General features: G+C 43.3%; 1 protein-coding gene across 1 annotated transcript; it reads left to right on the top strand.

Annotated features, from left to right (window-relative positions):
• Window positions 1-783: 783 nt before the first annotated feature.
• SFI1 (SFI1 centrin binding protein) lies at window positions 784-26,202 on the top strand. The gene is made up of 31 exons (XM_083873933.1): window positions 784-982; window positions 2,596-2,743; window positions 4,680-4,859; window positions 5,898-5,969; window positions 7,646-7,753; window positions 7,914-8,008; window positions 9,505-9,622; window positions 10,221-10,323; window positions 11,208-11,364; window positions 12,142-12,303; window positions 12,723-12,793; window positions 13,488-13,580; window positions 13,941-14,038; window positions 14,323-14,404; window positions 15,313-15,491; window positions 15,724-15,799; window positions 16,563-16,658; window positions 17,082-17,158; window positions 17,802-17,904; window positions 18,391-18,487; window positions 19,140-19,300; window positions 19,688-19,762; window positions 20,048-20,122; window positions 20,469-20,645; window positions 21,457-21,590; window positions 22,490-22,585; window positions 22,761-23,013; window positions 23,598-23,742; window positions 24,480-24,603; window positions 25,301-25,403; window positions 25,932-26,202. The coding sequence occupies exons 2-31, from the start codon at window positions 2,724-2,726 to the stop codon at window positions 26,037-26,039; spliced, it is 3,438 nt and encodes a 1,145-aa protein (XP_083730059.1). The 5' UTR covers window positions 784-982; window positions 2,596-2,723; the 3' UTR covers window positions 26,040-26,202.
• Window positions 26,203-26,241: the final 39 nt, after the last annotated feature.

The raw sequence follows: 26,241 nt of genomic DNA, 5'->3' as shown, positions 1-26,241 counted from the left end.
TCACCCTGCGAGCGGCGCGGCGGGTGAGGAGAGGCGCAGGGCTCGGCGAGGGCCTGCAGGCAGTCTGGGAGGGCAGCCCCGCGCGGGAGGCGGCCGCCGGCGGGACGCGGGGCGCGCCATGTGCGGGGCGGCAGCGGGATCGGCCCGTCCTGTCACGGGCTGTCCCCGTGGCCCTGGCTCTCCTCAGGGAGAGCGCGGGCTGAGGGAAGGGCGGGAAGCGGCGGGGCGATCGCGGCTGAGACGGGGCGAGAGGCGGGCGCTCCCTGGCCCCGCGCGTTCCCGCGGCCCGTGGCGGGCTCGGGGGGGACAGCGCCGGTCCGGCAGTGCCAGCCCAGCGTCCCGTTCTCAGCCCGCACCGGGCTCCTGTCAGTCCGGAGTCGGGAATTCCCGTGGGACAGCAGGGCTAGGTGGTGCAGTGAGCGGAGCAGCTCATTCGGAGGCACCGGGAAGGTCTTTCAGATTTTGCTAAAAAGGAGCAGACACTGTTTTCAACGTAGTTTGAGGAATTTTACTGAGCGAGATCGCCTGCTCCGTTTGCCCACATCTCTGTCCCCAGGACTTGCATCTATTCTGCCCCAGGAACCCAGCGGGGCCACAAACACCTTGGGCAGGGAGGTCCGTGTAGGAACAGCGAATTTCATGTAGGATCTGAATAAAGTGTTCTCTTCCTTGATCTCTAATGGAGTTGAATACCAGAATTAACATCTGGTTACCTGTGGAATGAGAGAAATATATGAGAAATAAACATTTCTCCTTTTTTTTTCGTGACAAAGTGCTGCATTATTAATGAGACAGCGCTGTAACAATTGCCAAGTCTCTTGAAGCCAAGAAGTACTTTACAAACAAATACACAGGGAGACTCCATAGCAACCCGTGGGCCACAGCCTCGAGCTGAGTCCATATTACGAGATGCTGTAGGCTTTGAGAAGGCCTGAACTATGTTGTGTTTCACTGTCACCTTTGTGCACATCGCTGTTGTGAGGTAAAACAGGTTTTTTGGCTCCCAAAGGCACATCTGCCACAGGTGCCTGTTACTCGATGCTCACAGCAGAAATGTCCAGTAGCACAGAAGCAGCAGTTTTTTCCCAAGTGCAGCAACAACTCCCTGCCACGGCCCCTTTCCCTAGGTCGGTCCATGCCCGTGGTCGGTAAATCCCGGTTACACCGGGACCGTGCCCGTGCCCGTGCCCGGCGGGCATCGGGACAGCGCTCGGCCCCGCCCCGCCGCACGGAGGCGCTGTCCCCTGCCCCGCCGCACAGGGGCGCTGTTCCCCCGCCCCGCCGCACGGGGGCGCTGTTCCCCCGCCCCGCCGCACGGGGGCGCTGTCCCCTGCCCCGCCGCACGGAGGCGCTGTCCCCTGCCCCGCCGCACAGGGGCGCTGTTCCCCCGCCCCGCCGCACGGGGGCGCTGTCCCCTGCCCCGCCGCACGGGGGCGCTGTCCCCCCGCCCCGCCGCACGGGGGCGCTGTCCCCCACCCGTCCCTCATGGCGGGGCCGCCTCAGGCGCTTCTGGCCCCGCCGTCTCCTTTTCTCACCTTTGCAGTGGGTTTCCCCGGTGCTGCCCGCCCCTCTCGTGTGCCGGTGCCGCATCCGCCGCTCCCGGGATCCATGGCGGCCTCAGCGGGGCGGGAGCGGCTGCCGCGGTCCCTCAGGGCCGGGCTGTGGATGGAGCGGCGCCGTGCGGGTCTCCAGTGTTTGTCCATAAGCACAAAAAGCGTTCAGGGTGTAGTTACCTGCTGAAAGGAATCTGGTGCAGTAAACCCCCAGCAAAATATTGTAGAGTGTTGGGGTTTTTTATTTTTTAAGTTTGTTTGGTTTGATTTCCCGTGTTTGTGGAGTTTTTTTGGTGTTTGGTTGTGTTTTTTTTTAGGGGGTTTGTATTTTGGGGGGGGTGTTTATGTTTGGTTGGTTTTTTTTTGGGGGGGGGGGTTGTGTGGGGTTTTTTTTGTTTGGTTGTTTTTTTGTTTGTTTGTGTTTGTTTGTGGTTTTTGGTTTGGTTTTTTTTGTGTGTGTGTTTTTTTTGTTTTGTTTTGTTTTTTGTTTTGTTTTGTTTTGTTTTGTTTTTGTAAATCACACCCTAACCAATGCTTATAGAAAAATCCACTTTGGATCTCACACTTGGAAAGAGACACCTGGCTGTAATTCCAGGTGCTTTCACATTGTCACTGTTCCCGGGACCTTTGGAAGTCACAGGGTTCTGTGCATAGAGAAGTTTTCACTGGAGCCGGGGGGAACTCATTGTTTTCTTCATTTCTAAGGGCTGGTGAAGAAGAGGAACATAGTATTAAAAACAAAGGGGTGAAAAGGAGTCAGCTGCTGATGGCATCACCCTTGGTTATTAGTTTATTTTTAAGTAAGGGCACATAACTTGGAATAGTTTACTTTTCACAGCACCTTTCTAGCACATTTTGTTGAGGTGGGCAGAATTGCTGCCCTAAGTTTCAATAAAGTTATAACTTTATTACCATTAGATTAAGGCAGCACAGTGTTGCTAAGTGAGACACACAGATGCTTTTCATGTTAAACATCTGGAATTGCATTCTGCTGTTTGGGTGCAGGTTGTCTGATGGAAGTCCTGTCATTTTTTTGATACAGACTGCATTGAGCATCGATCCTTGTCATGGATTCATCATCGGGCACCAACTTATTCCTTGTCCAAAGTTAATAAACAACATTGCACAGCAGAGAGTGCCTTTGTACTGCAGGCTTGGAACTCCAGTGAAATGGAGAAATTCAGGAGCAGGTAAGCAGTAGTAAGAAGCTGCTATGTTAAAGACTTCAGCTGTAATTTATTTTATATTTACGACATCTTAGGATTTCCATGGGACAGAAGAAAGTTGAGTTGTTCTCACAGAAGGGCTTATTAGTCTCTATGAAACTTTGTTAACTAGAAAATGTTCCTCTCAAAAGCAAAGTAAAAAAAAAACCAACACTCCACCCCCAAAATTATCATGAATCACAACTTTATGTGGGTTTACATTATCATAACACTGACATATAAAACTGATGTTCTTGAGCTTGAGATATTAGAAAGGAAGATAAGGTCCTTGGACACAATTGTTGGCCCAACCACAGATTTACTCCATGTTAGTTCTCTTATTCTTCCCATGCTTTAATTTTCTAACTTTACAAGGGAGAAATGGTCCTTCTTTGACTCTTTATTTTCCATGGTCACTTGCCATAAATTTTGGGGATGGAGGCTGTCATCATTAAATATGTGCAGCACATAACAATGTTTCAAATAGAGAAATAATCTCTTTAAAAGTACACATATTGGAAAATTTAATATTAGATATTCACACTCCTTAGAGTTTAATGCAAAACTTCTGCATGTTTTACCCAGGTTTGATTTTTTCAACTCCTTTGTGTAAAGTTGTCATTGCATATGGTCAGACCAGGTTTATCTTTGAGGCAAATGAAATAGTTTCAAAGGGAGCTGGGCCTAATAGGTCTGTACAAGAATTTGTGCTGAAAACTGTTTTGCATGAATATTAAACTGCCTGAAACTCCTCTTCAAAAGTGCATAAGTTGCCTTAACTGCATATCTTGATGTGAAGAGAATTTTTTTGTCTGCTGGACAGGGCCTCCCTCTTTCAGAAAACATTCAGATAATATTTTATAGAAAAATAATTTCTCACACAACATACAGGTCTTGTTTTCTTCCATGAACTTTTTTTTTTTTTAACTCTTTGCAGCCTGCTAGAACAAGCCAAAACCACTGTATTTCCTCCCAGTGATTTGTTGTTAATAGTGGTTATTCAGCTGAACTTTTGAAACTTGCATTGTTCTAATCACTTTGTGAAAATAACGTAATTTTTTTCCTGGCTGCAGCCGTGTTTTCCCTAGCTCAGTTCTGGAGATTATTAGAGTGAGATTTCAGATTATCCTCTTCTGTTGCCTCTTCTGGAGCTCAAGAATGTGTTTGTGGTTCTAATGTGCAAATTTTCAGGGTGGTGGCAGCGTTTGTTTTGGGAAAGAAGCTTCAATGGAACCGGTGCAGCAAGTTTTATCTGCACAGGAGGTTTTTTTTATCTTTGTTTTCAGAAAATTGCCAAGAAAAAATATTTAGAATTCATAAAAATACACTTGTTATTTTTCAGATTAGAACTACATGTGGAAGTAAACTGTATGATGGAAAAATATGTCTAATTTTGTTTTTTAATGATGACTATGTAAAAACAGGAAGAGATTTTCAGGATTTTTTTTTAAGGAGAAAGACATTTGAAATATGTACAAAACTACAAAACAACTTTAAAAGAACACTTTATGTTAAAATGGAAAGTTTTCACTTCGGTTCACTAGTGCTCAAGAGAATTTATCAGCAGTAGACAGAATACCTTGATATGTTTGAGACTAAAAAGCAGAAAAGCACAATTAGAGCTGCTCTGTCAAGGTACCCTGTGTGCACACACAAATGCATTTGAGTGATTTTTCATTTCAACTTTAGAGGAGAAAAGAGTTCTCTGTTATGTGATTGCACTGAAATGTATCTTCCTGGTTGTGTTGGGGAAGGTTTAAAATTCCAGATACTGAAAAAAACCTGATAAAGGAACAATAATTCTTTTAGCATTTTGTAGCTGTCTTGTTCTGTGTTTGATTAGATACCAAGCTATTGAAATAATGCCACTTCTTTGCAGGTAATGCAGTTTCCCACAAAATATTTATTTTTTCCTTTTAAGATCAAAATCCCTGATGATGCATGAGATCCATCAACCACCTGAGCACCAAGACCATACAGTTGCACAATCTGTTGCTCCCCAGTCTGCAGCACATGAATTTCAGGACAGAGGTCATGACAAGCCAGGTCAAGATGGGTATACCCAGAGTCAAAGAAGAATGTTAGAAGATTTCCAAAGCAGGTGACAAGTACAAAATGTGTTTTTCACTAAACGGAGCAGGGGATCAGACCTAAAAATGTTTGGGTTTAGTAGTACCAGTGCAGGTTACAGCAGAAGGTGTAGTTCATGGCCAGGGCAGACAGTTCTGAAGTTGCCTTGTATTGACTTGAGGGTGAGGACTGACAGTCAGATTTCACATATTTTTTTATTTTTCAAAGGCAGATTTAAAAATGGCTATTTAACAATATTCTTTGATGCACTGCCAGGTGTAATGATTTCTTCTTGCCCTCCTCCAGTGCTTTTTATTTGCTTTATTTGCTTGTTGAAAGAACAAACCAAGACAAAGGTGGGATGTAATTGTGTAGAGATTAAAAACCTTCACTCATTGAGCAGCTGGAGCTGATGGAGCAGCTGAAAGAGAGAGGCCCCCCCTTTCTGGCTGTGTGCTTTAACTAATTACCTTGTGAAGCCTTAGGTGATTATTTGGGCCCTCCGTGTGCCAATTAACTCTGAAATCCATGGGGAAAAAAGAGGAGAAGGGTGATAGTGTCACAGTAAGGCATTAGAGAGCTGAGCTGGTGTTGGGAGAAACTTGTGGAGATGTAGAACTGCTGAGGGGAAGTGGGAAGAGGGAAGATCTGCTGGCTTCAGGAAGAGCCAGACATTAGACTGGCTGAAGTATTCTGGACTCAGCTGATGACTTGGGGGAAACAGTGATATTACCTCAGTGAAACCTCAGGAAGGGCCACCAGCCCCTGCTCAGTGTAGGGTCACTGGCGGGGAGAGGGCTGCCTGAGGGTGTTTTGGCTGTCCAGCATTCCTAAAGAAGTACATCCCAATTCAAGTTTTGGAATGATGGTTTGGCCTCTTTATGCTTTATGAATTGCTCTTTTACAGGTACTAATTTCAGGGTCTAAATAGTTCATATGTGCGTTGATGTCTGAAAACTAGAGCCTTACTTTTATTACTGAAACTAGAATAAAAATTCCTATTTTCACTACTGCCTGGGAATTTGCAGAGGAGGAGTACAAGGGCAACTAACCTTTCCTTGTATTCCAGATATCTAGCAAGGAAATTTTTCTATCTGTGGGCAGGAATGACATTTGGACAAGTCCTCCCTTCCAAAGCCAGGTAAATAAAATTACAGAGCTCAGAGGAGAGTGTTGGGGTTTTTTTTTTGTGTGTGTGTGTGGTTTTTGGTGTTGTGGGTTTTTTTTTTTTTTTTTTTTTTTTTTTTTTTTTTTTTTTTTTTTTTTTTTTTTTGTGGTTGGTTTTTTGTTTTGGTGAGGGTTTTTTATGGCTTAGTGGTAAATCATTGGACTAAGAGAGTACTGGCTGCCTTGGACGTATTTTAAGATCACTTGAAGATTTTCTTTGGGTACCTTTCTTGCTTTTGCTTTTTTTGTTTGTTTTTAATAATAGTGGTTAAACTTTTGTTAACCAAATTCATAGGATATGTGTTTTGATAAAGTTGAACATTATATGCATGTAAATGATGGGATATGATTGGGATATCTGCTTTAAATTTAAGTATTTCCCAAAGCTGTGATGATAGAGATTTCACAGACTATTCTGAGTTGGAAAGGACACATATGGATCATTGAGTCCAACTCTTAATATGAAATTCAGTCAATATTACTGTTTGCACTGTTGTTCCTAATGTATATCTGTATATGTTTGGTGTCTGACTTGGAAATACCTGTGGCAGATCATTCCTTTCTGCTGTCAGTGTTCTGTGAGCTACTGAAACCCCACGCTTTGATGTTCATTTCTTGGTTTGCATTAATTTGCATGTTCATTCTTGCTTGACCACACCCTTGGGAACTGAAGCAGTTCCCAGTGGGAAGACTTGTATTTGGAATAAGCTCCTTAGTCGTTCAGTTTCATTTTTCTGTATCAAATATGTTCTGTTTCTGCCTTTGTTGGTAAACAGAAGTTGTCCTGTGAACCTCACTGTTCCTCTTGATCTACGAATTGGCACTACTTTGGCTGTCTGTCAATTCAGCGCAATGATGAATTTATTTTTTAAGGGAAAAGAGATTTTATAAAGACCAGCAGGGAGCACGAGCAATAATGAATTGCCTTTCAAAACTCCCTAGTTCTCCATAGCTTTAGTTTGTAATACCTGTTAATGCATGTGCAATACTATTAATGCACCAAGTCCAAAAAATAACATATAGCTCATTTCTTTTTTCTTTCTTCCTTTAATGCATGAGTGCTTGGAATGATTTAGCAGCTTGGCTTGGGGTAGGTGGCTGTGAATTGCAACTTGTGCGAGGATTGATATGTCTCACTGAGAGACCTCTAGGTATTCTGGGCCTAATTCTGCTGATATTACATGACAAAAGCATCAAAGTATTATAAACTCTGATGTAGCTCTTGCATTTATTTACATATATAAAATATTTTGTGTTAAAATAGCAAAGAACAAAATTAGAAAGGAAAATACATATATTGTTTTCTACTGTTCTAGTTGTTAGAGTAAAACACAGAACTGAGGATAAAAGACACGAATAGATCTCAAGTCAACTGGTACTCAGATGTTTGACAAGTTAACAACATCTGTCTTTTATTCCTTATCTTTATGTGAAGTATTTACAGTCAGTAAAGTGATTGTTTCTTGCAGTACTTCACAGATTCTTGGAATAAACTGTCACAGCAGAGTAGTGGTTTAGATGGAATTAGATGTTGTTTGGCTAATCAGGCAAGCCTGGAGAAGAGGTGGTATAATCTTCATTAAAACTGATTTGTGGTCACTCTGGAAACCTGTATGACGTTTCTCCTGTCCAAATCTTTCAACTGTTTAGATGCTTTTATAATCAGAAGGTTCTTCAAAAAGCTTTTGGAGAGTGGAAGGAGCAGTGGACAGTTTGCAGAGAAAAGAAGCTCAGCCTCAGAGCAGACAACCATTACAGGTTAGTGAAATGACTTCCCCTTGGGGTGTGTATGAGAAATTTTCTGAAGGAGTTTTTAATACCTGTGAGCCAGTTCCATCCATGGTATGTCTGGGCCAGGAGCAATGTTTTCATTGCTTATTTTTATATTTTACTGAATGCCACTTCTTTAATTTTTCAGGCATTTACTCCTTAATTTGATATTGAAGGCTTGGAGAGCCTATGTATGCCAACAGCAGGGAAAGAGGAACAAGTGTTATGTTGCAGAGTCTCATGGTGAGTGAAGTGATGGTAATTACCAGTATTTGAGGACATACCGAGATGGGAGGTTCCAGGGGAATTATTTACCAGGATCTGTGTCCCCTGAGCTCCCCCACCTCATGGTAGTGCAGTGCTTGCAGGAGCAGATGGTGGGGGTTCTGTTATAGGGGTGTAGCTATACAGTTGTTTAGGGATGCCAGTGAATAAGCTGAAGGGCCTCCCAATCTGCTCTGGGTTGCACTGTTTGTTTTAGAGGGGCTGGCTTGATTTTTGGTTGGTTTTTTGTTAGTTTGTTTTTTTATTTAATCACAATATGTTTTCAAGTAGATGTTTTTTGATCAAATGTTTTACTAGAATTCTCTATCAGCTGTTGCTGTAGACATCAGACAGTATTTCCCTGTGCTTTTAACTGCACTAATTTTATGTCTATTGACTGTTCCTTCCAGCTTGTGTCTTGCAATAGAAAGAAGCCCCAACTTTTGAAGTGCCCTTTATCATATTGTGTAGGTTCTTTGCTCTGCAAGGGATTTGACTTGGAGCTGTCTGTACTGGTAGCAACTTTCTTGGGTTCAGGGAATATGCTTTGCTGAAGGGAGGTTGACCCTTGTTTAAAGATGATACTGAGGTTTTGTCCTGTGCTGATTTGCAAAATAAGTTAACTGCTCTCTTTGCACATGAGTGTAGCTTCAGAATGTCCTAAAGACTGGTACCTTTGGACACAAACTCACAGGCCATCCAGACTTCCTTTCTTACTGAGGGAGGTCAGAGTATTTACAGCAGAAGTTGTGTGTTACTTGGTCAAAAACAGAAAAAAGGTGACCTGTTTCAAGGTAGGTTAGTGCTCTTTTCACAAGGAAATCCTAATAAAAAAAAAGTCTGGGTGTTTTTTTTTATGTGTAAGTATGAAGTGGCATAGAATCAATACCAGCTTTTTTCTAATAACTCTGCATTAATAGTGTCAGTTCTGACAAGCCAGCCCGCTGTGAGGAGAATGTGCAGTGTGCTGCACTAAGTGGTAAACTGGAATTTGTGACACCACTTCTGTTTTTAGCTGCATGACCAGCCTGCTAAATAATGTTGACTTGTTTCTGGTTGATTTCTCTGCTTGTAGTACAGAATAACTCCTGAAAAGCAACTGATGAACCTGATGAACTTTTTTTTTTCCGTCTAAACAAACCAACGAAAATCCTCTAATTCTTCCCAGTCCAGTCGTTACTCTGGCTATTGTTCTACAGGCATTCCCCCTGTAAGCGCTGAGGACAAAGGGACTGTGGGCCGTTGTCCGATCGTTCACGCTGCTGTGAGCAGGTGGCACGGCCGGTGCTGTCAGCGATTCTGAGACTTCTCCCTGTGACACCCGCGGCTGGAGGGAGGGTCGCTGTCATCTCAGGCTTTCCCACAAGGTGTCCCTGCAGGCCGAGGACACGACTCGGGGGCGATGTGATGGAGTGGTTGAGATGTGCCAGATTCCTGCGTGAACTTAACATGCTGCTGTTTTTTGTCGTGCACAGCAAAGAGGCAAATCCTGCTCAGGACCTGGCAGCGCTGGCTGCTTTATGTTGGTGTTCAAAGGACAAAACGTGGGATGCAGACTGTGGCTCTGGCGTTCAGGGAAAGAAGCTGTTTGCGGTAAGGATGGAATACAAACAGAGAGAGGCACTCACCATAAGGCCGTGGCTTTTATCTGTGTTATGTTATTGATATATATATATATTTTTTTTTTTTTTTTTTTGAGAATTCTTTTGCTCTCTGGGATGTGTGAGTTCTTCTGGCACACCCATAGACTGTGAATTTAAGAGATATGGGAGCCTACAGGAAGGCTGGAGAGTAACTTTTGCAAAGGCATGCAAGTGAGAGGAGAAGGGGGAATGGCTTTAAATTGAAAGAGGGTAGATTTAGATTGAATATTAGGAAGAAATTCTTTACTCTGAGGGTGGTGAGGCCCTGAAACCTGGTGATTACTCAGAGATAATGTTGGTGCCCCATCCCTGGAAGTGTTCAAGGTCAAGTTGGATGGGACTTGGAGCAGTGTGGGATACTGGAAAGTGTCTCTGCCCATGGTAGGGGGTTGGAACAATATAATCTTTAAAGTTCCTTTCAACCCAAACCATTTGGTGGTTCTTTGAAAAGGTTGTTGTTCATACCTTTTCCCAGTGAGATGAAAGTGATTTCTTGCACCAACTTATGACACCTGTGTTTGAACTTATCTGTAACATTGTTTTGGCAGCATTTCATGGGCAGTGTGGAGAAGACAACAGTACCAGAAATGCTCTGGACGTAAAATGAATATTTTGGCTCTGCAGCATTGGGCCCAGAGCCTGCAGTTTCGAGTAAGTCTCAGGAGCTTCAGCTACTGCCATTTCTAATCTTTAAGTTGCTCACATGTGAAAATGTTGCAGGTGAATAAAAATTTGGCCTTGTACTCATTTACTTTGCAAATTGCAGTACTTATGATGGAATATCATATCAGGACATGGGAAATGGAATGAAGTCGTGTCAGGGCAAGTTCAGATTGGACATTAGGAGAAGAATCTTCCTGAGAGGGTGGTCAGTCCCTGGAATAGACTCTCCAGGGAAGAGGTCACAGCACCAAACCTGTCAGAGTTCAAGATGCCTCAAGTCCAGCTTCCTTCTTCTTGCAGGAATACTTAAAACTAAATCAGATGTTGTCCAGATTGTAAATCTTAGCCAGAGTGAAAGCAGCATGGGTTTCTTTCTTTCTTTCTTTCTTTCACTCAAACTGGCTTTTTGTCCATTTCATTAGAAAGGAGGGATGGTATTTAATTTGACCTGCACTGTAAAATGCAACATGGCCTCTTTTAGGGCAGTATTCTGCTAAGGAAAGAAACTTGTGACTTGGGAAGTCTTACAGTATCTCATTATGTGATTCCCTTTTATATGAAAATGCTCTTTTCTTTCAGAAAGCTAGTTGGCAAAAGTATTATATTGGTCTTTTTAATGGGAAAAACTGTGAAAGTATTTTAAAAAGTGAAAAAATCTTTGACCTTTTCTATGCTGACATTCCTTTGGTGTTTTGTTTGGGTTTTGTTGGGATTTTTTTTCCTCCTTTTTTGGGGAGGAACCTTGTTGCTCATGGCTTTCACCTTTAGAACTTACATGGAATTTCTTACTGCATGTCTTTTTCTTTGTTCTCCTTCCCTAATTTTGTCTGTTTTTCCCCCTAACTGCCCTTGCCCCTAAATTGTTCCTTCAGGCTTGGCTGCAGTGGCGAGAGCTGTATTTACACACCCAGAATGAGAAGCAGAAGGAGACCAGGGCAGTAACTCACCATCAGCACTGGGAATTGAGGAGATGTGTGGGAGCGTGGCTGGGATACCTGAACCTCCACAGAGTAAAGAAACGCCAGAATGGTGAGTGAAAATGTGAGTTAGGACAGAACAGGGCTCAGCCCTTTTGCTGAGAGCACAGTGATGGTTTTTTCTGTTTTAGGAGACAGTGTAATGTCTCTGCCCACCAGGTCATGAGATGCAGCTTGGGCTGTGTGCTGTGACAGGCCTGGCTGCCTCAGCTCATATGCTGAACTGTCAGGAAGATCCTGTTTTCCATGGCATTTAAAAGAAAATGCTTTACAATTCCCTTGATGAAAACTTGCATGTTATCTATTGTATTTTGACTGAGAGATCTGTGAGAAGGATGTATTCAAGACCTTGATCAGTCATTCTGTGGATTTCCTTGATAATTAGTCAAATCAGAACTCCTATAGGATGGTAAAGATCATTACACCAGTTCTTTTGTTTCTTCCCTTAAATGAGAATGAGTTCAGATATTTGTTGAATTACTTTTTGATTGGTGGCAGTGGAAAAGAATGTAGCTTGAATATATAGGAACTGGTAATAGGAGTATGCTGAAATGTAAGCAAACTTGAGTATGTTGAACAAATAAGTGTCCTAGCTTCCCTCTCTGAAGTCAGTACAGAAGGTTGCTGCTTTAAAACTCCCTTTGTGAACAATAGGAAGAATATGATCTGTAGCTGAGCGTTAATGTGAATTCTTGTAAGCATTTTTCAATGTTAGAAAGTGACAGTGTTCATGTCACTTGTTGAACCAGTGGCTAGATGCCAGGATCTCATCTGATAGGAATGAGCCTAGGACAGAACAAGCCATGAGTGATTTGTGTTTGTCTTCCAGAGCTGGCCCAGGAGTTCCACCGAAGCAGGACACTCTGGAGGTGCTTCTCCAATTGGCAGCTGTCGTGGGAGTGCAGGAGAACAGTGCAGGCTCACCAAAGGGACCTGGAAAAACAAGCTGCAAGGATTGCCCTATGGAGAGCCTTTGCACACTGGAAGCATTGTATCCAACCTGTGTTTAGTCCCTAACAAAGACAAGTCAGAATCATTCCTGCAGGGGGAAAATCCAGTTAATAAGCAGGAATGTTGTGCAGTAACACAAGTGACAACAAACATGTTGTCATTAGATAGGTGTATGTAATGCCATGCTAACAATTCATTAAGCTGTTGTAATTACAGTGTATTAGTAGCTATATAAGAGTGTATTAGAGCCTGCAGAAGATAATTTATGGTTGTTGCTTAAGAGTGAATCAGAAACACATTGTAATAAGCCAGCAAAATCTAAAAGTTTGACTGTAATCAAAGCTTCTGCAGATGACAGTGCTGAACATTCAAACATTGAAGGAAATATAAATGGGGATGTAGTGCCCCTCTGTGGGATAAGGTTGTTTCTGTGTAAAAGATGCTTTAACTCAGGGACAGATGTTGTGCTGTGTGTGGAAGAGGCTCAGCAGTGTGAGGTGGCTGAAAAGCACTACAAGTGTCACCTGTTGGTAAGAGCACTGTTATGTGCTGAGTGGGAGGGGCTGTGGAGTGTCCCTGTAACACTGACAGTGCTGTGTGGGTGTTAAGTGGGAGATACACCAGGTTTCTGCATTAAAACTATTCTGGAATCTGCCAGTTGAATCCAAGTGGGGAAACTGGTGAAGTAGATTCATCTCAAGGATGTTCGGTTACCTGCTCTCTGACTATTCCACCATGAGTTTGCCTTTTCTCCTCAATTTCTTTTTCTTACGCTGTTTGCTACAAGAATTATTTTTTCTTCTCTGCAGTAATATGTGCGTAGTACTTTTCACATAAGACTAAAGATAGCTTGCTGCATGTGCAAGTAGTTGAGTGGTTTTGGGTTTTGTTTAGATTTTAGAGTTTTTTTAAAGAAAAAATAAATCCTTGAAGTCTGTCTGAAAGGTGGGCACAAGTGAGCCTCCAGCTTTTTGGAACTGAACTATTTTCAAGGTTGGATCAGTACTGATCATTAAAATAATACCAATAAACTGGTTTGAATCATGAAGTGAAAACATTAGTGACTAAAAGAACAGAATGATTAGTGATTTGAAGTAGGATGCTCTCATGATGCTATTTACCATGTTCTGCCCCCACTCAGGGGGATTCTAGAATTGTAGATCAGTTCTACATTACCTGATTTGGATTACAAATGAAAGTTGTGTTTATTTCTTGTTGTTACAGGAACTTGGCCTTAAGGGTCTTCAGCAGAATGTCCTGGACACTCGTCTTCAGCGAATGAGAACAAATCTGTCATCCCGTCAGCATCGAGTTACAGTGAGTTTGGTTCTTGTTCCAGTTTGCCTTGAGCTGTCCTATTAACTTCCACCGTTAACTAAAAAGTACTTTTTATTACAGCAGTGGCTTAGCTCTTAAATACTAACAGCCACAGAAAATCTGTGTGAGTCAACTGCCACTCTTAGATATGTTTAGTTTTTCATTTCCCTGTGTTTATGGTGGATTTTTCCTTTTATCAGAAAAACTTGTAGGAGGTTATAAAGTTTGGTATAGGAAGCAGTGCAGGAGGCAACCATTGCAATATGCAGTTTCATTAGGACTTTAATAATTTCTTTATTTCCGTTTTTCTCCTCACTTGCTATCTTTGGGGGGTTTTGTGTCTTTCTTGCTTTATTTCAGGTGCTGCAGAAGTACTGGAACCTTTGGAAGTCCCGTTTGGAAGAGAAGGAGGAAGAACAGCAGCAGGCCTTAACATCAGTGGCTCATGCCCGTTATAGGTATGCAGAGAAATATTAATACAAACTTGTACAAATGTGGAATTTGTGGGCCTTTGGTTCTCTTCTTAAGTATGGTAATACCTTTGAGGGCATGACTTGATGGCAATTGCTCTGACATTTTCTGTGAGTCATGAACAATTTACATCTGCTTCTCTGTGGAATGTAAGAGGGAGATTAGATAAACATAGCTCTGAGGCTCATTTAGTGAGCTGACATTCATAAGATCAATATGCTTTCTGAAGAGATTCTCTCCTGTGCTGACATTTTCCCTTTTTGCTTGGCAGGAGGGTGTTGATGAGGCAGGTCTTTGACACGTGGCTGCTGAAGACCTGCAAGCTGCAAGAATATCGATTGGGAGAGAAGAGGGTAAATGTAACTCCTGCACCTTGCTTAGGAAATAGAGGGGATGATTTCATAGTCACTGTCTGTGAATGTGAGTTAGCATGAGATGGATTTGGTTGCTGTAAATTCCCTTTTTCCCAGTGAAGGATCAAGTCAGGGGAAGCAGATTACAACCAATATTTACTGATCACCTTTTTCAGTTAAGCAATTTGTTAATAACATGATCAAGTTACTATTAGAGGATTGCCATTCACATCTTTCATTCACTTATTCTCTCACCCTGTAAACGTGTTTGTGCTCTCTTTCTCACACTGTCTCATAGTTACTTTGTTGAAATAATAATAATACTAAATAGCAAACTGCAACCTATTTAAGAAGTGCAGAGTTGTACTGAGAAATTAGCTGCTTCTAGGTAGGTGTCCATAAAGTTCTTTACAGGGCCCTTCATTTTCTAAGGGGTGTGTGTGTATGTATGTGTATAGTCCTGGAGTATTTACCTGTAGCAGCTACTGTGGCCTTTATGGGGTCTCTTACACAGCTCCAAGTTGACAGTAGCATATGTGGGTGTCTTTGTGCAGATATGGCTCACCCTTGGTGCTGGGAGATTATCAGTTCTTGTACATTCAACAGGACTGGTTTCTGGAACTTATCAGTTGTTAGGAGTCCTTCACATGCTGTTTATCAGCTTGTGGTTTTCCTCTCCTTGGCCTGTTGGTTTTTGGTAACAGCTCCTCCATCCACATGCATGGAGGTGCCTGCAGAGCTCGTTACATAACCTCAGTGCAAAGGGGCTTTGGTAGTGTGTCCATTGCTGTCCAGCCTCAGAAAAACAAACACTGGACAGTCCTATGCATGACATCTTTCAGGAGTTGTTTCCTATTTTTTGTAGCTGCCTGTGCTGTGCATTCATTGCCACCTTCTGTCCATTTCAGGCTGTCCTTCATTTCCAGAGGCAGCTCTTGCGCCGCTTCTGGTGCTGCTGGCGCAGCAGAACAGCTGCACGTGTGGAGGAGCAGCAGGGCTTGGTTTGTGCAGGACATCACTACAGTAACCAGCTGCTGCTAAAGGCCTTCTCTCTCTGGAAACAGAAGACTCAGGAGAGAGAAGCAGAGTAAGAATTCTTTTCAAATAGAAAATGATTTGAATTGGCCCTGTGGCAGCCTACTTTGAACAAACAGCATTTAATTCACAATGGTTCTCAGTCCTTTTTTGTGCTTTGGAGTCTACTAAGTTGTCTTTCAGTAAATGAATTACTGAAAATAACAAATGTGGACTCAAGTCAGTGCTAGAAGTGTCCAGTAACATGGATTGCATTGTAGGACAAATAATTATTTTTCTTATAGGAGGCTGAGAGAGACAGAAGCTTTAAGATTTCACTGCTCAAAGTGCCTGCAGCAGACTTGGAACAAGTGGAGAGAGGTGAGAGAGTTGACAGATGGGGAAGAGTGTGAAGTCTTTGTTATGTTTGAATGGCTTGTACCCATATGGCTAGAAGTTAAATTGTTTATTTTAAACATTAGTCATTCCTAAGCACTCCTCTCTATTCATGTGGATAAAACCAGTTTGGTGTGGGTGGAACAGGAACTGTGTAGGAAGAAGAAGAAATTATTTTTGTTCATGTATCTAGGTATGGTGAGAATAGGAGTATGGTTTAGATGTACCTGGGAATATAATCAGAGTTAGTCTGATGAAATTGTCCCTAATCAACACTGGGTGTGTTCTTCTCAAAATTTAGATGAGAAGTTTGCAGCCAGGCCTTTGTGTATGGCCTATATTTATGTTACAAATTGTGCAAACACTGTCACAGAGTATTTTCATGGTGGGCCTTTTTCTTACCATGATATGAGGTACCAGATGTGCCTTGCAGCATGTCTTGGGAATCTCTGAGAAATTTTATATTTGGAGCTGCTCTGTTGATGCAGACCCATTAACTTGAGTGGTTTACATCAAGTCTTCAAGAGAATTCCTACAAAGGGCAGGGAAAAAGCACCTCAACTGGGCCTTTTGGGGACATAGCAGAGTGCAGCACCAATTTGACTGAAAAGCTGTTACAGCGATGTGAAGGATTGATGTTTCTCCAGAGACTGGAAATGGTCCTTTTTCCTCCTCTCTCTGCCATTACTTGTTTTCCCTCCTTCGTGTGTACATATCTTTTGGGTTTTTTTCCATTTCCTCCTTCTAGTACGTGGGACATCAGCGTGAGAAATGGAGGAAGTTAATGCAAGCAGACCTGCACTATCGACATGTGCTGCTGGGCAAGACCTTGGCAGCTTGGAAGGTAGGATGGAACAGCCTTTTTGAGGCACTTTTCTCTATGTTCTGTATGTGCTGCAGTGTTTCAGTGAGAGCTGAAGAGCTCCCACAATTCTCACTGGAGGCACGTACACACCACATGTGCAAGGTAGAATGGAGGCTCTTGTATGAAGGGCTGTATGAGCTCCAGCATTGCTTTTTGGAGCAGAAGAACCAAGGTAATCTTGTAGCACTGGTGAATGGTCTATCACAGCTGGTATTAACTATTGTGTAGTGACTACTTGTCACAGCAGAGCAGTATTTGATTTCAGTGGCTGTATTTTTTCCCCCATAATTTACTGTCAGTGCTACTTATGAGTTAGCAAGAGTTAGTTAGATGCTAGTAAGAGTTTCTAGATGTTTCCTCTCTTCATAGGTGTTAACAATACTATTTTTTTTTTTTTTTCAGATTTACCAACAAAACATCCAGTGCGTTCTGTATCAAGTGGCTGAGAAGGAGGAACAGCACACTCGACTGCTGCTGCGGTGAGCCTCTCCCTAGGCAGCGTGAGACAAGTGACTGCACTGCAGTCAAAGTCATCACTTTCTTTCACTGCCATCTTTGTAACCTCTTGAATATTCCATGCTGGGAGTTGACTCTGCCGTACATTGCTGTTCCTTTGCATGCAGGTCATCTAGTTAAAAGAAATCAACCTCTTCCTGTTTGCTATCTCTTTTGCTTGAATATTTTTTTAAATCTCTGTTTAGTCCTGCAAAAGTCATCAGACACCATCAAACTGCATTCCCTGTCCGTTGTGATACTAAAGCAGCCTGGAAGATGCAGAGCCTCTCTTGCATTACAGTGGGGAGAGTGGTTATAGATATTATCACAGTGCATTGGTTGTAGATACTTTAGTTTTAATTCTTATTTGTTTTAATGCTGTACAGCTTGAGTCAGTTGCAGAGCCTCATTGTCTCAGCTGAAGCTGCTGGATTTCAGAGTGTTCTGTTTTGCACTGCCTTCTCTTCAGCAGAGACCTGAAGAGGCAGAAGTTGATTTGCATGACAGAGTTTATAGATGCAGCTGGGTTTGGTTCCCTTGTGGGTAGGAAAGTGCCAAATGAACAAGTGAAAATCATTCATAATGGGTTTGTTTGTTTTTAACTTTTGTGTGTATTTTTGCCTTCAGACAGGTGCTGTGTACATGGAGACAAAATGCCCTTGCTCTTATACATGAATCTAAGACAACTGCTCAGGCAGATGAGCACTACAGGAGAGCAATCCTGTCAAAGGTAGGACCTGTACAGCAGGTGCCAAGGCCTCACTACAGGTGCTGATTCAGGCAGAGGTCAGATAATTAGAAGGACCAAAAACTTACATCTAAGAGCCACTACTAAGAGAGATCTGCAAAGTGAGAGTCTCATATTGTTTTTACAGGTCTCTCTGAAACTTGTCTCTGTGAGCTCATGGCTTTTTCTCTTTCTTCTTCTTATTCCTCAGAAGGAGGGGAAATCTAGTAGTGTGATACAGTACAGTAGTATTGGTGAGGTGGGGCAGGGAGGGGGTGGATGAAAGAGAGGAACACCTTGAAAAATGCCAAGGGGACACTCGGAAACACTTTTGTATTTAATTTGTAGGAAATTCTTACTGTCTGCTGAGCCTTTAGTGAAAAATGAGGTGGAAATGGTTATGTTACCAGCAGTGGAGGGAGAACATTGTGTCCCCTTCCATTGCAGTGCCAGTCTGTGTCCCATCTCCTGTTTGCCTCGTATCCTTAGGTGCTGCTGCAGTGGAGAGACACTGCCTGGCTACGAGCCTGTCACCGCCATCTGAAGGTGACAGCTGTGCTGGAGGCCAGAAAACATTTGGATTTAGGTGAGCTGATGGAGATGCTGAACTCTCCAAAGTCCTCGTTGTCTGTGAATGAGCCAAGGGCAGTGTGTTGTGTCATCTGTACAGGTGAAGTGACTGGATGGTCTGTTGGCTTACAAAGGATGTCCCCACAGAAGGGAGAGTGAATTGGGACTCCAGTGATCTGCTGAAACCTGCCTGTTTTACTTTTGTTTCTCTGTTTGTTTTTTGTACTATATAATGGATGGTAACACTTCCTTTCTCAAAGGAATTTTCCATTACTAGTTTTGAGTACCTCAGACATCTGTTTTGAGGGCAGTGCAAGTAGTCTTACCAATTACTGCTTCAGTCTTTTTCTAGTAATTCATACGGAAAGACCCTCAAACTCTGCAAGTGTTTTCATGGTACCATGGTACATTCTTGACATAAGGACTCTTAAGCACAGAGGGCTTTCCTAAAGATTATAAAGAATATCAGTGGCAGCGGGGAAGACTTGTAAATCACAGCTCCCTGTCTATTACATGAAGTGTTCACAGTTCTTCCTGTACTGAATACCGTCAGTGCTGAGTGTTGTCTAAATATTGCTGAAACACTCGGGAAGAGTAGCTGATCACTTGATACTCTGAAATTAATGGTCTCCTTTTGGAATATGAATTAATTTATCTTCCCCTAATAGTGCATTTACAGAGCCTGTTTCTTCACTGGAGGGAATTAATGAAGGAGTCTCTGATGCTGAGGGCACAGCACCACAGGGCAGCACAGCACCACCAGCAGCACCTGCTCCAGAAGTACCTGATGAAATGGAAAAATTATCATCAGCAGTGCCTTGGGAAAAAGGTGAGAAGGATCAGGAACCTCAGGAACCTGTGGGAAGTTACAGGTGTGGAGGAACACACTCTGTTCCCTGGTGAGGGGAATGGCAGTCTGGACTGAGGAGGAGCATGACAGCTTTGTGTGCTGAGGAGGAAGGAGCAGGGCTGTGTCTGCCTGAAGAAACCGATAGAAGTAACAGATTTAGCAACCTGAGACTACTGCAAATTAAATCCTTGCTGGGCTCATAGTGTCTGCACATGGGGTTACACTGTAGGGCTCTTGGGTATTGAGGGTGGCCTCAACAGAACAAAGGGAGGGTGATAAAGGCTGTTTGCTCGCTGTTCTAATAGCATCTGGCTCAGATAAATGGGGTTTGTCTGCAAGTGACTCACTGTTTTGGTTGCCTTGCAGCTGCTGCAGAGAAAGGGAGATGAACTAATGACTCACAGACTTTGCTCTGCATCCTTCTCTTGCTGGAAAACTCGGGTAAGGAATTTTCCCCTGGGTAGACACCTAGCTCCTTGCTAGTCATTCTCCCTTCCACTTCATCTTCCATCTGTACAAACACCAAGAAAACTTTATTTCAACATTTTCAGGATTTTTTGGTTCAGCTGGCACACGAAACACCTTGCCATAGACTGAGTGAACTGTGTGGGTTTTTCTGCTCTGTCTCTACCATCCCTTCCTCCTTGCCTGGTGCATTGGCTGGTGTTCCTGGTGTTGGGTATGTGACCTCCTAACATGGTTTCTGTGCATTTTTTCCCTCAACAGCTGTTGCAGCAGCAGTGGGAAAAGCGGCAGACAGTGCAAGCCTTGTGGCACTGGTCCCTTACAGTGCAGAGAAAGGTAAGGGGCTGGGCAGGGCAGGGGCAGGCAAGTGACTTTGCAGATGTGCTGAGTGCCTGACACTGAATGTCTTATTCCTTCCCTGTTTGGGGTGCTCTATGTTATTTTGGGATGCTGGAAAAATCCCTAAAATTTCTTAGCTGATTAAAAAATATGCACAGTTTCCCCCATCTGGCCTCAGCTGAGTTAAATCTCTGTCCCTTTGTCATTGTGGCAGTGTCCTGCTGTTGCTGTAGCACTGCCTATTCCTATGCAGCAAAAGAGAGAGTGTTTCTGTCTGCAGAGGGAGTCCCTGGCCTGGAACCTGCCTGTATAATACTCACAGCTCTCGTTGTTCCCGTTGTAGGTATTTGATGCTTGGCTCAGATTTGCCAAGGGGCAGCAGGAGAAGAAAGATGGCATTGAAAGCGTCCCAGGAATTCATCACACAACTCCTTTGAGAGAAGGTGTAACCTGTGCCTTGAGAAACTCTGCTGGAACCAAACAGCTGCAGGGACAGCTCCATACCCAGCAGCAGCTGGAGGTGAAAGAGTGATTGCTCAGATACATATCCAGAATTGGGCTGCTCTGGTCTCTGCTCTGTGTGCTTGTGTGTATGTGCATGTATGTATCTTGGAGCTCCACATCCCAGCTGTTGTTTTAGATCCTATGTACACTTCTATCTCTGGTTCTAAGCATTTCATTCAGCTGAGACTAGAGGACTTCAGACTCATTGGGAACCTTTCTTAATGAAACTATTTTAAAACTGGCTAATTTCTCCCATAGACAGTACTCCTGATTGAAACCTTTGCCTTTGGGTACGGTCTCTAAATTCTGTGCCAGAATGAAGCATTAGAGGCTACATCTGATCCTGTCTTAGCTTTAGTACTACTTATACCTTCATAATGTGGGTTTATGTCACTTCTGCCTTTGAGTATCAGCCCAGCCCTGTGTGTGAAAAGGATGCATGTACTGACTGCTCTCTTCCGGCTTCTGGGCAGCATTCCCAGCTCTTCTCCAGGTTTTCAGGATACCAGTTGTTCCATTTGCTAATGTGCAGCTTGTCTTGGTGCAGAAATACCCAGTTAATTCTCCTCACCCAAATGTTACAATAGTGGACCTCTTGATTTAGTTTAGAGAGCTGGTATGGCTTTGAGGGTGTCAGAAATCTTGGTTCCTTCTTTGTAGGTGATGTGGTGCTTCCTGCTCTCAGCCATCAGATGCTCTGCTATTCTTTGTGTTGGCAGGCAGCCTGCAGTGTTCACCAGTCAGTGTATTGTTGTGCCATGCTGTGGAAACAGAAGGCTCTCTCCCAGAAATTAAATAACCCTTTTTCTTTTTTGCCACCTCTGAAGAAGCAAGTGACATTTAAAAGGCCTGATGTTAGTCCTGAGAGAAGAGGACATTCATCAGAGAAAGAGCCATGGCCTTCAAAATGCAGACATCTACCACTTCACCCTGCTGAGGGGGACTCGGCTCTCTGTAGCCTGTGAGTGTAAATTTCAGTCCCTCCCCTTTCTCTGGCATATAAGTAACTTTGCATCTATGCAATCTATCTGTGTGTGTCTCATTTTTGTGTTTCCAAGTTTTCTCATTGATGACTTAGTTCCTGACTTAACTCTGACTTGCATCATGTGGCTGGTGGTACAGAGTTATACAAGAGCTGCTGTGTAATGCAAGCATCAGCCCACACATGGTGAAGGTATTTGTGACTCTACTTGCCAGTGACAGGTAGAACCAGCTCAGCTATAGACCTTGCACTTTGTCTTTCTCAAGGTACAACAGAATTTGTGGAGCATTGGCCATTTGTCATGGGAACAGTTACACAGAGAAATATTTGAAAGATGCCTTTGATGGAACTTTGGCCATTGGGAGAGCTCATCTTGCCCAAGTGACCTAGAGCTCTGAAGCTCACTGAAGCTCTTGCTTTTCTCACTGAAGTCATCTGATGAAATGATAAACATCAAGATCCTGGTGTACAGAAGCTAAACTTTCTTCTTGCTTTCTTTTCCCTGGGGAAGCTAGTCCTTAAAAAATTCCTACTGATCATGGAGCAGTTGCAAGGAAGAATTGTCTATGAAGCTTCTCAGTGCAGAATAGGAACCCTACAGGAGATTGTAACTTCACATTGTTTTCAGCAACTGTATGTGCCAAAAGAAGAGTTTCTGCCCTGCTCAGTTGTGTTACTTCCACCACTCAGCATTGACACCATTCACATTAATACAGGATGAAATTTAATTTTAAGAATCATTATTGCATGTAAGGAGAATGTTGCAGAGCAGGGATGAATGATGAAACAGGATTGTTTCTTTAGCTGCAATTGCCAGCTGATGCCAATTTATGATAATCCTAAGTCTGGGGCAATCTTTGTTCTGTTTTTCTTTTCAGAAATGCCATTCAACAAGCCAGGTTACCACCACAGAAGCCTGACTTCCCTCTGGAATCTCTAGAAAGCAAGGAACTGCTGGGACCTCCTTTTACTAGGTAGAAAATCTAATTTTAAAAGTAAAGAGGGTGACTTACAGTGGGCATAATAGAGCAGATAACAGGAGAGCTGTATGCAAGGGAATGACAGGAGTCTCCCCTTTTTTGCACTGACTGCAAAGGAAAAGACCGACAGGTTGCTGTGTATAGTGACCTTATTCTTCTTCCTGTACAGGTCAGAGGTGCCCTTTCAGCAAACATCTGTGAATAAATGTCCTGCACAGACTGGGAACTTAATGCTGACACCTCACATGGAAGAAAGTACCTGTAAATGTCCATCCCAGATGGGCAATGCTGCTCATCCCCATCCCTCTCTCACTTGTGCTTCTCTTCCCCCGTGGACACAGGACATGCACCGTGCTGGGCACAGGCCAGAGCTGTGGTCTCCTGCATCTTTCATGTCCCAAATGAAAGCTGTCTCAGAAGAGGTGAGTGTATTGCTGAAGGAACAATTAGTGTGTGTACTGGGCTGCTGTCAGCAACCCTGTTGCTTATTGCTGTGTTTTCTTGTGGTTCTGAACTGCCCACCTGGATATTGAGCAGTTTTTCACTTGTTCTAGCTGTCATCTTTAAAGCTGACCAAGTGAACTTCCTAGGCAGATCTTTTCCTAGCCAATGACATGAGTGTGCTGCCTCTTCAGAGTTCAGAGCGGTTACACTTTGCTGTCCAGATTGCAGGCATTTAAGAGAAACTCAGCTTAGGAGCAGTGGGTGTGTCTGAGACCTTCAAAAAATTGAAATTCACTTAACTTCCTAATAGGTGCTTGCATTTTGAACTCCTTGTTCCACACAGAATGGGAAGTTTTAATCTTGGTGAAATATCTCCATGCTAGAAATAAAAGAGCCCATCTTTTAAGCTCTGCTTCTTCTGTGGGATTTTATGAGAGAGGCTCAGCACCTGCAGGAATTGGTTGAGTGAGAGTAGGACTAAGTAGGTCAGGCCCATCCTACTTGTAGGGCTGACTTAAGAAAATGCTTTGAGGAAAATCCCAATATCATTCTGACCTTCTAGAGAGGAGGCCAGCCTGTGAATGGTCACAAAGGAGCTCATTCCCAAGACTCTCAACAGAATTCTGTGGAGAAGTTGCAACCAAATTTGCAGCCACATTTGCTGTTACCTGAAGACTTGGTGGGAAAAGGGAGTCACCAGATGGCAGGTACATCCTCACCCTAAACTACAGCATTTGCTTATCCTCTAATCTGTACGAAACTGCAGGTCACTGCCACAAAATGTATGGGAGACAGGGCAATCTTGTGTGGCAGCATCAGGAGCTAAAGGGTATCAGTGTTCCTTTCTGGGATGGTAAATTAAGTTGTATGGATTCTGCTGAGTCTAAAGCCCTGCTGAAGGATGGGAACTGCTTGAGGCCAGCTGCTTTTAGCAAGAATGTGCTCAGGTGCTGGAGTTCCACAGAACTTGCTTCAGGAGGGAAGTTCATCCAGTAGAGGTCTCTGAGATTTTCCTGTACTTCCAATGTGGCTGTAAAGGGGACAAGCACCTTTCGTTGTGGTGTTTTTAATGACATCATAGCATGAAATGTGTTCTGCAGGACTACTGTATGTAATTACTTCTAGACTAACTGTGGAAGACTAAATCCTGAACAGGCCAAAACAGTATTTGTAGTACTAAACTATCTACCAGAACATTTCATATCTTTTGTGTGTTCAGACTGAGCCTTCAAGAGCTTGTACTGCTGCCAGAACTCCTCCCCTCTCACTGTACCTGATCCTTTGGGGTGAACAGGTACATGTCACAGGGTAACCAAACACATGAAAAGGACTCAGGAGGGTTCCATTTTTCCTGTCATTAAAAATATTTCCTGTTTCTTTGATAAGAAGAAAGAGTGGATGTCTGTTCTACCTCCATTGCTTGTCCCTTATCTCTTCCATTCGGCTGAAGGGAAGAAGAGGGAGCACAGTTCCAGAGAAGAAATGATGTTGGAGAGAAAGGTGGAAGCTGAACTCCGACATATCCAGCAGCAGATGCAGTACTACTACTGCAGGAAGCAGGAACTCAGGTAATGCCCCTTTAGCCAGCCTTTCTTCATGCTGTCCACTCTTGCACTTTTTCTGGTGTCTACCCTGGAAATAATCAGTCTGTTCACAGTAGAACTGTGGATGAAACAGAGAAAAGTCCCAGAGATTTTTATTTTGTCCTTTCGAGTTCACTCCAGGTGAAGGAGAGTATGTACATAACTACTTCTGTAGTCAGCCAAGTGGTTTAATTATACCTCTGGCAGCTCTTGCAGAAACATGTCAGAGGTATCACTGGGTGTAATCTGAAGACAGTACAAACTAATTGGCAGAGCAATTGAAATTTAGCTTTTAGTTATTTTATCAAGAGGAGTGAGGACTGAGCTTTTCCAGCTTTCAGTGAAAAAAAACTAAATAGAGCTGGTATTTGGTAACTGCTCTACTAGAACAAGAAAACAGAAATGCACAAAAGAAATGGGGGTTGAGGGGGATTTAACTGTCAGGAAAGGATGAAATCAGGGACTAGAAGCAGGAGGTGGAGATGACAGTTTTCAGATTTCTCTGCTTTCCAGAACCTTTTTTTCTTTTTTTTCTTTTTTTTCTTTTTAAAAAAGATTTTAACCATTGACTGGTTTGAGACAAAAAAATGGGTCTTATTGCAAGTATCAATTCCAAGTCTAAGTTGACTTAGACTGTTCAGCTCTTAATTGGGATGAGAATCCTTCTAATCCATTTTATCAGGTGCTGTCAGCAGCAGGCACAGATTCTGCAGGAGTGGCTGGAAATGAGCACACAACCAGGAGCCCGAGATGGTGTGCAAGGAGTTCAGGAAGAACTGGGTCAGGTGTGTACACAGCATTTAAATTGAAGCTACTGAGGTGATTATCACTGTGCCATGCACTTAGCCTGAATGATGATGGTAGCTCTGAGGAATTGTGTAGTAGGCCGTTAGTAAAACACCAAGAGAAGGGAAATTTATAGTCAGAAGTAGGCTGAGGAGAACAACAGGCTGTGTAGATTCATCTTCCTGTTTGTTTAGAAATGTAACTCCTGCTCCAGACCTTTCCGAGGCTATTTCCAAGCTATGGATCAAGCTTTCATAGGCTCAGTCTCAATTTTTTTTCTGCAATTTCTCAAGACAATTCCCTGTGTGCAGACTGGAGCTGCACTGCTTTCAGGGCCCAGGTTCCCACAGCCAGGTGTGGGTGTTGGTACCTCTGACTCCAGCCAGTTCTGAGCTGTTCTGTCACTTACTGGCCCCCAAGTGAGACAATACAAAAGCTGCTGGAGCAGCTCTTGCTGTCAAAGAGATTAAATACGGTCTCAGTGTCCAAACTCATGTTTATGCTGATGCACTTGTGTTCCCTTTCAGCTGCAGGTGAGGATCAGCACTCTCACCAAAGCACAGCTGGCTGAGAGGCAGCACGTGCAGGCCCTGCTCGCCCGCCTGCGGGAAATCCAGCTGGCCCTGGATCTCTAGTGCAGCTCCCAACTCCTCACCTTGGGGGTAGGACTTCCTGCCCCTTCCACAGCAGGGGATGATGGAAGAGATGTATCCATTCACTTAGTTCTGTGTATGGCATTTATATTTGATAAATTAAGATTAAAAAAATCTGCTTTTTTTATTGTTACTCTAGCTGATCAAAACCAAACTGGAGCTACATCTACCTCATGCTGCACTT

The sequence above is a fragment of the Zosterops lateralis genome (assembly GCF_965231275.1).
Source record: "Zosterops lateralis genome assembly, chromosome: 17".
NCBI lineage: Eukaryota > Metazoa > Chordata > Aves > Passeriformes > Zosteropidae > Zosterops > Zosterops lateralis.
The sequence above is the reverse complement of the archived record's forward strand: the minus strand, read 5'-3'. Positions and strand labels throughout refer to the sequence as shown.

Coding starts and splice junctions, on each gene's coding strand:
- SFI1 (XM_083873933.1), top strand. CDS start 2,724: ATGGAGAAATTCAGGAGCAG. Junction 2,744..4,679: donor ATGGAGAAATTCAGGAGCAG/GTAAGCAGTAGT, acceptor TTTCCTTTTAAG/ATCAAAATCCCTGATGATGC. Junction 13,581..13,940: donor CCCGTCAGCATCGAGTTACA/GTGAGTTTGGTT, acceptor GCTTTATTTCAG/GTGCTGCAGAAGTACTGGAA.